The 17,977-nt window shown below is 44.0% G+C and overlaps 1 protein-coding gene across 13 annotated transcripts in view; it reads right to left on the bottom strand.

Moving 5' to 3' along the window:
- trdmt1 (tRNA aspartic acid methyltransferase 1) overlaps positions 1-17,977 on the bottom strand; it is a 173,099-nt gene that overhangs the window by 88,153 nt on the left and 66,969 nt on the right. For 12 of the 13 annotated variants that reach the window (XM_088282925.1, XM_088282914.1, XM_088282920.1 and 9 more), the window contains exon 4: positions 16,656-16,727. The exons of the other annotated variant lie outside the window; for it this stretch is intronic. In XM_088282925.1, coding sequence (XP_088139051.1) covers positions 16,656-16,727 — 72 coding nt within the window. The remainder of the gene's footprint in view (positions 1-16,655; positions 16,728-17,977) is intronic. 13 annotated transcript variants of the gene reach the window in all.

Here is a 17,977-nt window from a genome sequence, read left to right as displayed (position 1 = left end):
CAGGTGAAGCCGTAAAAATCCGGCTTTCGGGCACGCTCCCGCCACGAGCCCACGCCACTCCATCCTTGATTGCACAAGGTCACGTTAAACGCCATCAAGCTTTGCCTGCTTCCAACTGACACGTTTGTTCTTCTCTGGTTGGTCTTTTATCTTTTTAACATTTTCTTCTATTCATACCTGGTCAACATAACCCGCTGAACAGACGGCATATGCAGCTCTCTTGGCTTTTAGTCGGTGCAAACATATTTGTCAGTGAACGCTAAGAAACTATGCACTGCAAAAGTCACACACTGTAACTATAGTCATCATAAGATAGCATTAGCCACCTTTCTTTTGTAAATGCAGTCATTACCTGCCAGAAAACAAAATATCAAGCTGCACAATATCTATCAGCAGCCATGTCCGATGTGTCAAATTGGCTAGAACGTTCTCACTTACATCTTAATGTATCAAAGACTGTATGTTCTTTTCAATTAGGAGGTGTGCTGATACAAATCCTAACGTATATGTGCAAGGAACGAAAATTGAGGTTGTACAAGAGTTTAAATATCTAGGAATCATGTTGGACTCACAGTTACAGTTTAGGCAACAAATAGAAAGATTAATGAATCACATGAAACTTAATCTCTCTAACTTTAGATATATTAGGAATAATTTAACTCTCGATTCATCAAAACTATTTTTAAATGCCATAATAATGTCACATATGACTTATTGTCTAACTAGTTGGGCAATGGCATGTAAAACCACACTAAAGCCTGTTGAAATTGCATACAAACAGTCCTTGAAAATCTTGGATAAAAAGCCGAACACATACCACCACTGTCAAATTCTGAAGAAATATGAACTCCTGAGCTGGGAAAACATACAAAAATATTCTGATTGTATTCTTATGTATAAAATTCTCAATGGTTTGGCTCCACCTCCACTAAATAAATATGTGCAGAAGAATATGAACAGGTCAACCAGAGCAGGGTCTAGAGGTGACTGTACAGTTCCATTCAGAAAAAGTACCTTTGGCCAGTCAGTGTTCTCATACAGAGCATCTCACACCTGGAACACAATACCAAATGCCGTACGAGACTTACCCACTCTCACTTCCTTTGGTAAACACCTAAAAACCTGGCATCTAGAGAATCAAGTCTGTAATCATATTTCTTCTCAGTTTACATGATTACCATTGAGTAGGAAACCCTCTGTTTGTAATTTATGTTTGTGAATATGTTTTTTGGAATTGCCTGTCGCGCTGTTATCTGTTTTTGGTTTTTACTACTTGAGACATCATCTGACTTGTAGCATTTTAACAGTCAAGCACTTTTGCACTACAACACTTTAACAAGCATGAAAGCTAGCACTGCAGCACTTTACAACTCACACTCATACTTGGTTGCATTCAATGTATTTATATGTCCATTAGTGTGTTTCTTGAAACTGTACTGTATTTTAAAGTTATATGTTTTCTATTGTACAGTCTAACATCAACCTGCTACAGGGACAACGGAAGCAAATTAGCCATTGGCTATAATCTGGCATATTTACAGGAAACTGTTTTATTAATATGCACTGTCCCTGTATACTTTCAAAAAAATAAAAACAAATACAAATTTGCAGTGATCACTGCTCAGACACACCATCCCCCGCTAGCTCTTTACTGTCATGACCCGTGTCGGGCATGTCAGTGTTTTTGTTGTTATTTTCTTCCCTCCTTCCTGCCATGTGCTTTTCTGTTATTGTTTTGTCAGCTGTGTAGGGGCGTTTCCCTCTCAGCCTTTTCGTCCTCACCAGCCACGCACCTGTTCCCTGTTAATCATCACACACCTGATTCCCATCTGCTCCCCTGATCACTCTGTCTATTTAAACCTCCCAGACCGACAACGCAGTGTCGGGTCATTGCCGCATTTCATGGATTTCCACGACCGCGTTTGTTTTCTGCCCTGTTCATGCTCTCCGCCCTGGTCTCCTGTCCCTGTCCGCTTTGTTTGTTCCCGTCTCGCTTTGTTCGTTCCCGTCTCGCTTTGTTCCTTGTCCTTGTGCCCGTTCAGTCTCGTTTAGTTTGCCTTTGTTATTTTTCACCCTGCCACGTTGTTTGTCCCTGTTGAGCTTTTCAATAAATCCCCTTTAAGTTACACCTTCCACTGCTTCCTTGCATCTTGGGTCCCCCCCCCCCCCCCCCTCGCCGCAAGGCGACCCGTGACATTTACAACTTTACAACTGAATGGAAATTTCTGAGAGATTTTCCACTGAAAGATATAAGTTAGGGCAAGTCTGCAACGCCACATTGTGTGATGTATAAACATCACACAGTTGATGAATATTACTCACAAAATGTCTAAACATTCAACAGGCCTCACCTGTCTCTTTTCGTAATACTCTGCAGGTTAGGCCCAACAGAAAATGTGAAGGGATACCCACAAAATTTTACACCAGAGAATGCCTACTCTCATGTACTGGAGGACAATTGTAAAACTATGTTTGGATGGGAACTCCAATTTCTTCTGTCGTCAATATTCAAGAGTGTCAGTCATTCCCAAGAGACTGAATGATTTTTCTTCCAACAAACAACAAAAGCAGTCACTGCCTGAGTTTTTAGTTTAATTTTTTTATCTGATAGTTTTTTTTATTTTAATATGGTTTTAAATGTTTTGTAAATCGCTTTGGACCAACAGAGAAGGTGAAAGATGGGACTGTGTGGCATGAAGAACAAGTCGGAACACCTGTCCATCAAATCCCAATTGAACATTACACCGATGATGGAGAGCAAACTGCTTCAGTCAGAAGAATAGTGTCGAGTTTTTTACAGAGTTACCTCAGTCTTGTCTCACTTGACATGCTTAGAATTATCCAGGAGTGGACTGTTCAGCATGGTTTCCAGATACACACGACAGTGGGTTTATGTCACTCCCTGAACTAATGGCATTCACTGCCATTGTACTCTTGCAGGGGTTGATGAAAATGCCATCGCTGCACGAGGCATGGTCATCCATACTGGGACAGCCACTGATCAATAATATTATGCCCCGAGACAGCTTCAAGGACATCATGAGACACCTGCGATTCGATGACGACAGGCGTCATGAACGAGCTGGGACTGACAAGTTTGCTGCAGTTTCAAAAGTTTGGCAGTGTTTTGTTGTAAAATGCATCACATCTTACAACCTAGGCAGGTACATCACCATTGATGAGCAACTTTTTCCAACAAAGATTCGCTACTGTTTCCTGCAATACATTGCAATGAAACATGACAAGTTTGGCATTAAGTTTTGCATAGCATGTGACTTGAAATCCAAATATATTTGTAATATCATGCCATATCTTTTCAAAGACCACAGTCGTCCCAAAGGAGAGGGACTATCTGAAAATGACAAAGCTCATGGGATATTTCTTGGACAAAGGAAGAAGCGTTACCACAGACAACTTTTTCACATCGTCACTTGCTCGACGACTACTCAGCTGGAAGACCACACTCCTTGGCACCGTTAACAAGATTCACAGAGAGCAACCAGAATCAGCCAAAACGACTTTGAATCGCAATCAATTCAGCACCCAGGTATGTGGTAGATATTTACTTTGATGTAGCGCCAGTATTGTTGTTGTTTTGGATCAAGGGCTGGAGTGTCATTAGAATTAGAATTAGAAATCCCTTTATTGTCATTGTACTCAAGTGTGCAACGAGATTAGAGGGCTCCCCTCTCCAGTGCAATACAACAATAATACAGACAAATATATAAATTAGATAAATAAATAAGAGAGTGCAAAGGAATTCAGTGCTGAATAGGGTATATAAAAACACATCACAATGCTGTTCTGCAAGGTAAGGGTGTTCTCGTGTGTGTGTGAGAGTTCAGAATGGAGATGGCTCTCGGAAAGAAACTGTTTCTCAGTCTATTGGTCCTCGATTTGATGCATCTGTCGCGCCTGCCAGAGGGCAACAGGTCGAACAGGTGTGAGTTTGGGTGGGTATTGTCTTTGACGATGTTGAGAGCCCTTCTGAGGCACCGGGCGGTGTAGATGTCCGACAGTGGGGGGAGAGGGCAGCCAATAATCCTTTGCGCTGTTTTGACTGTCCTCTGGAGCCTCACTCTGTCCGCCTCAGTGCAGCCGCTGTACCAGGTGGAGACACAGTACGTCAACAGGCTCTCGATGGACGAGTGGTAGAAGGCCAGCAGCAGCTTCCTGTCCAGGTTGAATTTCCTGAGGACTCTCAGGAAGTGCAGACGTTGGTGGATCTTCTTTACCACTGCTGTGGTGTTGTGAGTCCAAGAAAGGTCATCGGAGATCTGTACTCCCAGGAAGTTGAACGTGTGGACCCTCTCCACACACACGCCTTCGATGCAGAGGGGGGGCGGCACTGTCTTGTTCCTCCTGAAGTTGACGACAATCTCCTTTGTTTTTGCAGTGTTAAGGTGCAGTCTGTTGTCCTTGCACCAAGCTGTCAGTCTCCTTACCTCCTCTCTGTAGGCTGTCTCGTCACCTTCCGAGATCAGACCGACCACTGTCGTGTCGTCAGCAAACTTGACGATGGTGTTGTTGCCGTGGGCCGGGCTGCAGTCGTAGGTGTAGAGGGCGTACAGGAGAGGGCTCAGCACGCATCCTTGAGGGGAACCGGTGCTCAGCATGCGGGTGGAGGACGTGTAGGGGCCGAGCAACACAGTCTGGGGTCTGTTGGTCAGAAAGTCCTTAATCCAGATGCGTGTGAGGGCAGGGAGGCCGAGAATGTCCAGTTTGGCGACGAGGATGTCTGGGATGATCGTGTTGAATGCCGAGCTGTAGTCCACAAAGAGCATCCTTGCATAGCTCTGCTGTTGTTCCAGGTGGCCCAGCACAACATGCAGAGCAGTGTCGATGGCGTCCTCAGTGGATCTGTTAGCCCGGTATGCAAACTGGTAGGGGTCCAGAGTGGGAGGAAGGCAGTCCCTGATGTACTGGAGAACCAGCCTCTCAAAGCACTTCATGATGACTGGCGTGAGAGCAACAGGACGGTAGTCATTCAGGTGGACGGCTGGTGACTTTTTGGGGACAGGAATAATGGTGGAAGTTTTCAAGCAGGAGGGGATGACTGCTTGAGCCAGGGAGCGGTTGAAGATCCTGCAGAAAACATGTGCCAGTTGGTGGGCACATGCTCTGAGGACCTTGCCTGGTATTCCGTCGGGTCCAGTAGCTTTCCTGGGGTTAACCGCCAGGAGCGCGCGCCTCACATCGTGTTCCTCTACGATGAGTGGGGGGGAGTTGGAGCATGAAGTGCGGGGGTGTGACGGTTGGGGCGAGTCAAAGCGAGCGAAGAAGCAGTTAAGCTCCTCTGCCAGCGATGCACTCGGGTCTACAGAGGTCGTGCTGCCGCCACGGAAGTTGGTGATGCTCCGTAGACCCTGCCACACCTCCCGTGGTCTGTTACTGGCAAGGTGGGCCTCCAGCCTCCGCTTGTAGATTGCCTTGGCTAGCTTGATGCCTTTACTCAGGTCAGCACGGGCCACCCTGTACTGGGCTTTGTCGCCTGACCTGAAGGCAGCGTCACGGGCCTTGAGGAGAGAGCGAACCCTGCTGGACATCCAGGGCTTCGCATTTGGGAAGGTCCGTATAGTCCTGTGTAGGGACACAGTTTCCATGCAGAACTTGATGTAGTCCAGTACACAATGTGTGTAGACATCAAGGTCCTGATGATCAAAGAGGTCCCAGTTTGTGTCTTGAAAGCAGTCCTGTAATTCACTCATGGTGTCGTCACGCCAGGTTTTCACAGTCTTTGTGGTGGGCCTGAATCTGCGTCTGAGAGGGGTGTACGCAGGTGCGAGCTGCAAGGACAGGTGGTCTGACTGGCCGAGAGGGGCGAGTGGGAGGGCCCTGTATGCGTGCTTGATGTTCGAGTACACATGGTCGAGAGTGTTGTCTCCCCTCGTTGGGCACTTGACATGCTGGTGAAACTCTGGGAGTACAGTCTTTAAATTGGCCTTATTAAAGTCTCCCGCTACTAAGTGAACGCCATCAGGGTGGGCCCGCTGATGTTTATTGATGACGCACGCGAGCAGCGAGAGCGGCGTGCTAGTGCTAGCGTCGGGAGGGATGTAAACAGCCGTGACAATCACGACCGTTAGCTCCCTCGAGAGAAAATAAGGCTGGCATTTAACGGACATGAACTCGATGTCGGGGGAAGAGTGCTTCTCGACGATCGTGCTATCGCCGCACCAGTTCTCATGCACGTAAACACAGAGCCCCCCGCCCCTTCTCTTACTGGTGTCCCTCGTCCGATCCGCGCGATGTAGCGAGCGCCCGGCCAGCTGGATGCTAGCGTCGGGGACGTCTGCGTGCAGCCAGGATTCCGTGACGACGATCACACTGCTATCTCTCACATAGCGGTTTCCCAGGATTTGTAATCCCAGATCGTCGATTTTGTGGACCACGGATCTGGCGTTGGTGAGGTACAGACTCGGCAGTGGTTGCCTGTGGGGCTGCCGCCGCAGCCGTTGCAAGACACCGGACCTGCAGCCCCGCTTCTGCTTCCTCTCTCTGCGTCGCCTGCGCCGCCTCCCGGTCCCGATGACAAGCCACGGTGAGCCGGGCAGCCTCGCCAGTTCGTCCGGAATTTTGCGATCATAGCAAAATTCCTCTGTGATGGTTATTTCGCATTGATATCCAATGTCCACGATGTCCTGGCGGGTATATCGATGTTGTGCCCCAGTTGATGCCAATAAGAGCAAGCAAACACTAATAAAAAGTAATAAGGAGCACTGGGAGGGAGAGCTGTTAGCCGCTGCGTCTATGCGCGCCGCCATCTTTTTTTTCAGGGCGTATGTGAATGTGCAACCATAATAACAACAATAAAACATAATAATCTACCGTATTTTCGCAGTCATAAGGCGCACTTAAAAGTCCCAAATCTTCCCCTAAACTAACACAGCGCCTTGTAAGGCGACTGCGCTCATTATATGGACAAAGTATCACTCGCGCCCATTTAACAACAATAAAACATAATAATCTACCGTATTTTCGCAGTCATAAGGCGCACTTAAAAGTCCCAAATCTCCCCCTAAACTAACACAGCGCCTTGTAAGGCGACTGCGCTCATTATATGGACAAAGTATCACTCGCGCCCATCAACCCTTTTACTCATTGGGCTGTTCGGAGTGCACGTTAGCACACCCTGCTGGACAAAGTGTGAGTCATCTATGCTTCAAAGTGACCATGACTATACATTATGTGACTATGGTGTTTGGGCGATGGTGTGGGAGAAAGCTGGACAAAAGGGCAGCTGTCCACAATGTTGTAGTCTGTCTTATCATTTATGTTATTGCAAGCAAGAAACGTCCCAGGTTTAGACAACAGACAAAAAGCCCAAAGCAAAACAGCAAATCTCTCTAAACAGCCATGTGATTGGTTGAGTCTGAGTGGCTCCCAGAAGGCATTGCTCTAATGGCTCCCAAGAAGCCATTGCTATATCATTTTGTGTTGTTTTTATTTCTTTTTGGTATATTGATGGCATGAGAGATACATGTTTTGTGTTAATCTTATTTCTTTGTTTCATTGTTTGCTTGTATGCTGAGTTTTTTTTTTTTTTTTTTTTGAAACCGTGACTCTAAGGAGTGTGGTGACCAGTGAAGTCCCTCCCCTGACGTAGTCTTGTAGCCTATTGCCATGATACCTATTATTGGTTAGAGTCATTGTTAATGATAGCGGTTGTCAATGGTATCATGGCAACTGTCTTTGAAATGTGGCGATTGCTTATGGTATTGAGGCAAAGTGAATTGCCATGGGCTGAGTCAGCGCGAGCAGCCGAGCTATTGCTATGCTAAAAGCAGCTGAGCTAGCGCCTTACAAGGCGGCGCGCCCAGTTTGTGCTTCAAAGACAGAAATAGCACCCTCAACAGGTGTTGCGCCCTTTGCACCCGAACGTAGTAAGTCCGTCTGCATCCTAAGTAGCATAAATAGCAGGGTTGAGATTGGGGATACTTCGAAAAAAAGAAAAGCCAAACACAGTCACAGACTACAACACCAGGAAGTGTGGTGTCGATGTTATGGACCAGATGGTGCGAGAATACGCGCTCAGAAACACGGCAATGGCCAGTCGCTGTGTTTTACAACATCATCGACATTGCAGTACTGAATGCCTATTTGATTAATCAGCAATGCACTGGTGTGAAGGAGAGACGGGTGGACTTCATTGTGGAACTTGCAAGCAAACTTGCCCAATCACATGTGGGAGGCAAGAAGGCAAATATTTCGCCAGCAACCTACCACACCTGGCAAAGGGAAAAGGACAATGTGCCAAGTAAACTGTCGTTGCAAAAAAATCATGCCACCGTGCGCTGTGTTGATTGTTACAAGTACACATGCGGCAAATGGCGAAAGGAGATGGTGTGGCAGTGCCATTTATGTTCAGACAACTTCCATGATTCTTGCCAAAATCTGCATTTAAATTTAAAATTGTGATGAATAAAAACATAGCAATCCTGTTGACATGTTATTGTTTCCAAACCAACAACTTCAACAAAATTTGACAAAACTTGTTCCTCAGATTTCAAAAGTCCATTATGAAGCTATAAGCATATTTTTTAAGCCTAACTGAATTGGCTAGTTTTCTTTATAACTTTATCCACACAGTGGACAAAATTGTGTTTTTATATCTCATTGCAGCAATTTCTAAGTAGATGTTTGGTTGAATTTCGTGCACCAGAAAAACTTTGCGCAAGAAATGAATAACAAACTGCTTTAATTTTCCGTGATGATCACAAAAGGGGAAATATAATTACTAATTGTAGCGTATTGAACACACAGTGATGTGAATATATACTGTACACTAGTTCTAAAACTCTGCGAGCTAGCGACAACGAGCCCGCCCGCGAGCCTGCCACTGTGAGCCCGCCAGCAGTCAGAGACGGCGACAGTGATCCGCCAACGATTCCGGCACAGCGAACCCTTCCATTGCCCGCCACAGCGAGCCTGCCAACAGTCAGCATGGGAGGAAGCGAGCCGCCAATGAGCCCGCCTGCAAGCTAGCGACAACGAGACACACGCCACAGGGACCCTACCAGCAGTCAGCAACCGCGACAATGATCCGCCACTGATCCCGCCACAGCAAGCCTGCCAGCAGTCAGCGATTGTGAAAGCGACCAGCCAATGAGCCCGCCTGCGAGCTAGCGACAATGAATTCGCCCGCTAGCAGCGGCCCCACACAGGATCAGTTGGAGGCCCAACCATACGCCCCCCAACCCCAACAGCGACACTGGTGGCAGCAGCAGCGGCGGCGGCTGCACTTACTACGGCGGCCTGTCCGTGTGCCCACCAGTGCGAGCCTGGTGCTTCCTGCCCGCCGGCGGAGGCCCCACCGACAATGAGCACCAACCTCCACAGCATGAGCTGCTAGCTTCATCACCCCGGCCATCCGCACCACCACGTTCTAGTAGCACTGGCTACACCACAAGCGGCGATCAATTCAACTTCAACGTCATCAAAATATGTAAAATATTGTAAAATATATTTTAAGCGTTCAGAAAAAAAAGAGGGCCACATCAATGGCAGTAATGGAAATTGTGAAAGACATTGCAAACAGTATAGATAAAAAAGAATTCACTGTTTTCATAGACCTAAAAGAAGCTTTTCATACAATAGTCCATATCAGAATCAGTATGCCCTATATTGTCATTGTACTCAGTGTATGAGATTGGAGCGCTCCCCATCTCCAGTGCAATATAATAAAATACTCAATTAAATATATCAATTAAATTAATTAAAGGATTAAATAAAAATAAGTATGAAAACAAATAAAACACATTATGTTGCAGCTCTCTTCTTTCTTTTTCAGAACATGGAAACTTTTGGTTTGTTTCATAAAAGCAGCACGCTACACTATGCTCTTCATTGTAGAGACTACACAGACCGCAAAGTCTTCCCAAACAGGGCTATTCAAGTCATCTGGTGAAAACTTTTCTAGGTTTAATCTTGCAATGTACATCGCAGCCTCCCCAAAAATCGCAATGTAATTTTTTTTCAATATCGTGTAGCCCTAAGACACAGTAAGTCAGCAGGCTATCGAGTGGTAGAAGGCCAGCTGCAGCTTGCTGTCCAGGTTGAAATTCCTGAGGACCCTCAGGAAGGACAAACACTGATGGACCTTCTTTATCTTATCATTACAGTACTTTATCTTTGCAGTATTTTTATCATTGCAGTATTTTTTATCATGTACTGTGTAATTCATGGGAATGCAACTTCTGAGTTTTGTAATATCATACGTGGAGTTCCGCAGGATCGGTACTTGCACCTTTATTGTTTAGCATCTACTTGCCACCACTTGGTGGTATTACACGTCAATATAACATTAGTTTTCATTGTTATGTTGATGATACCCAATTATATATGCCGTGGAAATAACAAATCCACATAATTGCTATAAACTAGAGGCATGCCTTGCCGAGATTAACCAATGGATGTCTTCCAAATATTTGCTTAACTCAGATAAAACCGAGATGCTGAAAATTGGACCTGCATGTCATTGGCATCTATTTAAATACACCACTTTGAGTATCAATAAATGTAATATTGCCCTGATGTGTGATTCAACAAAAAAATCTCAGTGTTAAATTTGACTATGTCAAATGCACATTAAAAATGTTACTAGAACTGTGTTTTTTCATCAGCGCAATATTGCCAAAATTCGACAAATTCTATCAACCAGTGACGCAAAAATTTTAATCCATGTGTTTTTTTACGTCTCACCTCGAATAGTGAAACATTTTGCTCTCTGGTCGCCCTATGTCTAGTATTAAAAGTCTGCAGCAGGTTCAAAATGCAGCAGCAAGACTCCTGACTAGGACGAGAAAGTTCGATTATATTACCCCGATACTAGCCAATCAGTCGACAAATACAAGCCAGATTTGGACCACGGTTAGTCAGAGGAACATCTGACGTGCGTGAAGGTAACAAAAATCGTCAGAGGAGCCACCAGAGCGACGTGGTCACTGCTAAGTACCTTGCAAGTTCCGATTCAAAGCTTTGTCACCCTTTATCCTCTCATCAGTTTTATGCACATCAATATGACCTACTATGCTATGAAATTGGCAGTAATAATAATTACCAGGGCTGTCAAAATGCACCGTTAACTCAAGATTATTATTTTTTAAAAATTCATGTGGTTAAAAATTTTAACTCAGTTAACTCCGTTTTATTTACTTAAAAAATTAATTTGCATATCTTGCAAAGCCAAATTTAAACTTCCTCCTCCTCAGATTTGTTCCTCACAACATCTCAGGTGAAGAACCAGCTGAGGAAGATGAAGGCGAGGAAGGCAGCAGGCCCAGATGGGATTAGCTCCCAGCTCCTCAAATCCTGCGCAGACCAGCTGTGTGGAATTGTCCAGCACATGTTCAACCTGACCCTGAAGCTGGGCAGAGTCCCCCAGCTGTGGAAAACATCCTGCCTGGTTCCGGTCCCAAAGACACCCCATCCGAAGGAGCTCAACAACTTCAGATCAGTGGCGCTGACGTCTCATCTGATGAAGACCCTGGAGAGACTGGTCCTCGTCCATCTGCGCCCCCTGGTCAGCTCCTCAATGGACCCACTCCAGTTCGCATACCAGCCTGGCATAAGTGTGGATGATGCCATCATCTACCTGCTCCACACTTCACTCTCCCACCTGGAGAAGGCGGGGGGCACGGTGAGGATCATGTTCTTTGATTTCTCAAGTGCTTTCAACACCATCCAGCCCGCCTTATTGTGAGACAAGCTGGAGCAGGCGGGGGGCACGGTGAGGATCATGTTCTTTGATTTCTCAAGTGCTTTCAACACCATCCAGCCCGCCTTATTGGGAGACAAGCTGGAGCAGGCGAGAGTGGCCCACCACCTCATCACATGGATCCACGACTACCTCACAAACCGGCCACAGTATGTGAGGACACAGGACTGTGTGTCTGACGTGCTCCTCTGCAGCACGGGAGCGCCGCAGGGAACTGTTCTGGCTCCCTTCCTGTTCACCCTCTACACCTCGGACTACAAATACAATTCCAGAACCTGTCACCTGCAGAAGTTCTCTGATGACTCTGCGATTGTCGGCCTCATCACTGACGGTGACGATCGGGAGTACAGAGGGGTTACGCAGGGGTTCGTGGACTGGTGTCAGCAGAACCGCCTCCAAATCAACGCTGTGAAATCCAAAGAGCTGGTGGTGGATTTCCGCAAGCGTCGGCTCTCTCCACCTGCACCAGTGAATATCCAGGGAACAGACGTTGAGAGGGTCTCAACTTACAAGTACCTGGGTGTTCATCTGAACAATAAACTGGACTGGAGCGACAACACAGATGCTCTCTATAGGAAGGGTCAGAGCAGACTCTTCCTACTCAGGAGGCTGAGGTCCTTTGGCGTTCGGGGAACACTCCTCAGGAACTTCTATGACTCGGTGGTTTCATCAGTCATCTTCTAGGAGTGGTCTCCTGGGCAGGAGGCATCTCGGGCCGGGACAAAAAGAGACTGGACAAACTAGTGAGGAGGGCCAGCTCTGTCCTGGGCTGCTCCCTGGACTCTGTGGACTCAGTGGGGGGCAGGAGGATGACGGCAAAACTGTCATCAATGCTGGACAACCCAGCCCACCCACTCAATGACATTCTGAGAACACTCCACAGCTCCTTCAGTGATAGACTGTTACACCCTCGCTGTACCAAAGAGATTTCGCCGCTCCTTCCTGCCGACTGCTGTCAGACTTTTTAACAAGAACATTGGGTCAGGCCTACAAACGGGAGGGCATTAGTGCAATTGTGCAGTCCTAGGATGCAATATACACTACTACTGTACTTTCAGCCAATGGTGAACTTAAATATTGACCAATGATGTATTTTGTTTACCATTACAGTATTCTTATAACAGTACTGCAGTATTTCTACCATTGCAGGACGTTCACTATTACAGTACTTTTATCATTGTAGTATTTCCTATCATTGCGGTACTTTTACTATTACAGTACTTTAATCGTTGCAGTATTTTTCTATCGTTGCAGTACTTTTACTATTACAGTACTTTTACCATTGCAGTATATTTTATCATTGCAGTACTTTTTACCATTACAGTACTTTTATCATTGCAGTATTTTCTATCATGCAGTACCTTTCTATCATTTCAGTACTCTTACCATTACAGTACTTTTATCATTGCAATATTTTTATCATTGCAATATTTTCAATCCTTCAGTAGTTTTTATCATTACAGCGTTTCCCCCTCTGGATAATGGACAGGCATTAGGGGTGTTTCCTTACACTTAGATACGTTTATACTGTGTATATTTGCATGCTTTTTATGAATGTCTGCTGCTAATGTTATACATTAACGGCTACATTACGCCGCAGACTCTGTGTGATCTATATCTTTGCTGCTGTAACACCTCAAATTTCTCCATTGTGGGACTAATAAAGGACATCTTTATCTTTTATCTTTAAATACTGTACCAATTGAGCATCTTTAGCACATTATCGCAGAACAAAACACCCTGCTTAAGTTACCACTGGATGTTGGGACCAACTGGAGTGTGGTGCTTACAACTAAATGTACTGTATAGGTTTGGGGAATTGTTTCTAAGAAAAACCCTGGAAAGATGATACCATTTAGATTGTATTCAAGGATCAAAGACGGTTATTAGAACAGTCTGATTTAAAATACACTTCATACTTGGTGATTTTACATTAATTACAACATATTAATCCTTTAAATACCTGTAAAAAGCTTCACAAAAAATATTAGTCGAAAAAATTTGATTAATCACAATTAATTACAGAATTTGTTGCTATCAGTTACAAAAAATTGAATCGCTTGAAAGCACTACTAATAATATATGTACAGATCATGCGTCCAGTACATGTGGATACATTGCAGCACGACGCGTACCCTTGATAGGCATACTTGCGTATCGTCATTCTGGGTTGTATGCATAAAATACTACATTTGGTTTGGTCAGCTAAAACTGCAGTTGCTCATTTTTTCAATGAATTGGATGAATAAATGTAATCTAAGCAACATGTGTGTGTACGGACGGGGGAGAGAGAGAAAGATGCGTACTCTAAATTACGGATTGTGCATTCAGCTGCCAAATAGCTCCTTGGATTGTTGGAGCAAAGACATGTGAATAAAAGTATTAATAATGCAGCAATAAAATATGATATTTGCAATTGTTCATATTTCTGTAATTTACAGGGCGTGCATCTCTTAGTATAAAGGGATGCCAGACATCGCTTTCACTGTGACCGCTAGACGCTGCAGCAAACAGTGGACTTCCTGCAGCTGTTTATTACCAACGAGCTGCTCCAGCACATTGTGAATGGCATAGACCGCTTTGCAGACAATAATTTTGACGCAAAATCCAGAGGTTTGTACTAGGGCTGCACGATGTGCGGTTTGAACATCGCAATTGCGATGTGCGCATGCGCGATTGTCACATCGTTGGACGTGCAATGTTTGTCTTTTTTTTTTCTTAGCGCACGCAAAATTAGTTTAGCTTCATAGAATCAGCAAGCTACTGTATGCTCTACAAAGCCTGTCTGGATCACCCCGTCCCTCCTGCCAGTCACTAGCCACTCCCCCACCATCTCCACTCTGTGCGCTCTGAAAACACTATCAGGCGACATGGAAGAGACGACGGCGCCAGTAGATTTTGTCCTCAAAAGAAAGTCAACATCCGAAATCTGGAATTATTTCCTGCAATAAAAAGGAATATACAACACACAAAAAACCCTCTGCGGAAAGTGCCTCGCCATTGTTTCTGCAACACAAGGTAATACAACAAACCAGTCCGACGATTTGAATGCTATTACGAGCCCCTTTATAACTAGTTCAGAATCATTAGTGCAGTGCTTCTCAATTATTTTCTGTCACGCCCCCTCCTACTAAGAAGAAAACAATTTGCGCCCCCCCACCACCAATCTTTTTACATTTTGTACGAATGTACATTTTCATTGTATATTTATGTTAGATTATCTCAATAAAATGTCCCTTAGCAAAGTTAAATTGATGAGAAATATAATTTTGAGAACTATTATTGAGAGGATCTCGAAACTCAGTACTCTGTGGTGCAAATATTGATGATATGAAAAATATTTACTATACTGTAACGAATTGGGTTGTCTGTTCTCGTGTTGACATTTGTGTTTCTCTGAGTTGTGTTGTGTCCGATTTCTGTGAATGCATCGCGCAACTCACTGGACAGGAGGTGTGTGCGAGCGAGTGAGAGAGAGAGCGAGAGCAAGAGAGAGATTTGTTGAAAATGATGAAGCAAGTTGCCCGGCCGGTGTTTGATCGGATACGGCCAATCGCCGTTTTCTGTAAAAATAAAAAGTCGAGAACTGAATGGAATTCTGACGTGGTCTTTTAAAGACGCTACAATACGTTTTTACGTCAAACCTCTTCGTCGTGGTGACGTCATCCGTTTCAGTGTTCCAGGCTGAGAGCGTCTGCTAAATTGCTAACATAGTCTTATTTTATGTTTTTATATCTAATGGTTGGAATACAACATTTCTGTTCAGTGCTGCTGGTTCTTCGCCCAAACGCGGTTCGAGATAAGAAGTCCAAACAGCATCGACAAATCACGAATGCAATAACTTTTCACGGGGCGAAAGCGAACGTGAAAGCTTTTCAACGCCGACACGAAAGAGAGGTTTAAAAAAAATGATCCGCAAGCTCAGCAAAAGGTATAAAATGCCGTGGCGCATGTATTTCTATCAAGTGGCCATCCCGGAGCTGTATAATAAACAAAACAAAGTCTTCTCAAACAGAGCTATTTGAGTCATCTGGTGAATATTTTTCTAGTTTCAATATCACAATGTACATCGCAGCCTCCCCAAAAATCGCAATGTCATTTTTTTCCAATATCGTGCAGCCCTAGTTTGTACCGCTCTCTAAACAGAGTAAAATATTTGACACCGCGGAAATAAGCAACGCTACAGAAAAACTGCCATGTCTGCAAGCGCAGCAAAACATGTATGTGGTGTGAGACGTGTAGAGTTCCCTAGGACCAAGGCAATAGTTTTCGTGCACACCACATGCAAAAAAAAAAAGTGCCCTCATGAAAATTGCTGGGATTAAATTAGTTAAATACAAGTAAAAACAAAATTTAATAGCTGGGAATGGTAAAATAGATTCAACAGTGATATTGAAAATAAGATACAGAAACAGACACAGAGACAATATTCTTGGGTGTGATTTTGGACTATAAATTGAATTTGGAAAACGTATAAAAATTTTGGTGAAGCAAAAATAGATAAATCAATCGCCATACACATGGTTAATGCGGTAAAGGATGGATAAAGCCAATAGACTGAACAAGTTTGAGCAGTGAACAAACCCACTCCACTCGCCGCAGAGATGAATCACAAGGAAGGTGTGTCAATTACCTCTTATAAGTAGCTGATTCTGAACAAAAGATGAAGGCAATCAAGCGCCTATTTAGTCATTGAAACACACAGGCGTACATATTTCACAGGCATTTTAGGGGAAGCTGAGCTTCCCTTACAGTCTTAAGGAAATCACACTGTTACAGACAGTATTCACTGAGATATACAGTACATTTTCAAACTGTCTATCGGTGAATAAACTGATTATTCAGAACGACTGGCACCGTAGATGTATACATATACCTGTACACCCTACATCCACTGAACAAATACAGTTTAAGACATGAAAGATTTTGGAAAAAATACCGTGGCAGAAGATCAAGTATGTAGAGAAAGCTCTTAGTTCTGGGGTCAGCAATACCACGTTGGAGTCCCAGCCTAAAAAGACAGATTCAAATGAATAAATTCTTATTGTTTGTAAAATTGTGATTGTGACTAAGGTAATTCACATCTTTATTCAGTCGAACAAAAAAGTATTGCTCATTAAAGAAAAATGCATAAAATAGTATGAATACAATTAAAATTGAAAGATCATCACTGAATAAACCCCTCAAACTGGCCCAGGATTGGTTTTCAAACTCTGATGTGACAAATCATACAAGGACACCCAACTAGTGGAATCAGTTCTTTAATCAACTCAACTGCCAATAGTTAATCTGAATAACGGAACCAAAAATACATTTAAGGTGTAGTTATCACCTAAAAGGAGATACAATGAATAATAAATGTGACTGTGTATTCAAATATAAACAAACAACAAATAGAGGCCTAAATCCCTCCAGACGAAAAATGAAAAATAATTATTTAAAATAAAAACAACTAGAGCTGCAATCAGCTAAAAAGGGCCCTCGCAGCGATGGCAACGTTGGGATACTGGCACGTGGGATACTCGCACATTATTTATTTATTTTTTTAAATGAAGTCCATTGGATTAAAATATATTTTGAGAATGTGAGACCTCTACATAAGGTAAATAAATTGAGCAAAGTTTGAACGGAATTTAAAAATGGCAAACTTCCTTACGACTTTAGAATAGGCCTTCAGAGACTTTTTGAGGTCGTGGCCAGTTGTCTCCAACTTTATCCTGGTGACACGTGCAATCTGGGCTGCTTTGCTAAAAACTTGGGGGTGTTTTTTCATAATGATTTGGATTTCCTCTGCCTGTCAGAGACCTGGACCGGTGAGTGCGGTGCGATGCTGGAACTATTACCGCCTGCATGTTCTTATCTGGACGCACAGAGAACATCAGGTTGTGGTGGAGGAATGGCAACTATTTAAAAAATTTTTTTAACATAAACAGTGTATATTGGCCACGTCTATCACCAGTTTTGAGAGCACGCTCTTTGAAGTTGGCAGAGCTGCTCCTGTGCTCTGTGCACTATCATCTACAGACCTCCCAAATACAGGTTTATGAATGACTTTTAAAATTTTGCCGAAATTACGCTAAAATATGATCACATCCTGCTGATGGGAGATTTTAATATAAATGTGTGTCTTGAAAATGGACTGGCAAAGGACTTTTTGCGACTCAGACTCTTTCATTTGGTGCAATACGTGTCTGGCCCCACTTATAAACAGGGACATAGGTTAGCACTTGTCCTTCATTTTGGTTTATCGATATCAAATTT

This window comes from Idiotropiscis lumnitzeri, chromosome 19 (assembly GCF_059441095.1).
Source record: "Idiotropiscis lumnitzeri isolate Australia: NSW breed Sydney's pygmy pipehorse chromosome 19, RoL_Ilum_1.0, whole genome shotgun sequence".
In the NCBI taxonomy this organism is placed as follows: domain Eukaryota; kingdom Metazoa; phylum Chordata; class Actinopteri; order Syngnathiformes; family Syngnathidae; genus Idiotropiscis; species Idiotropiscis lumnitzeri.
This window is presented reverse-complemented; position numbering and strand designations above follow the sequence as displayed.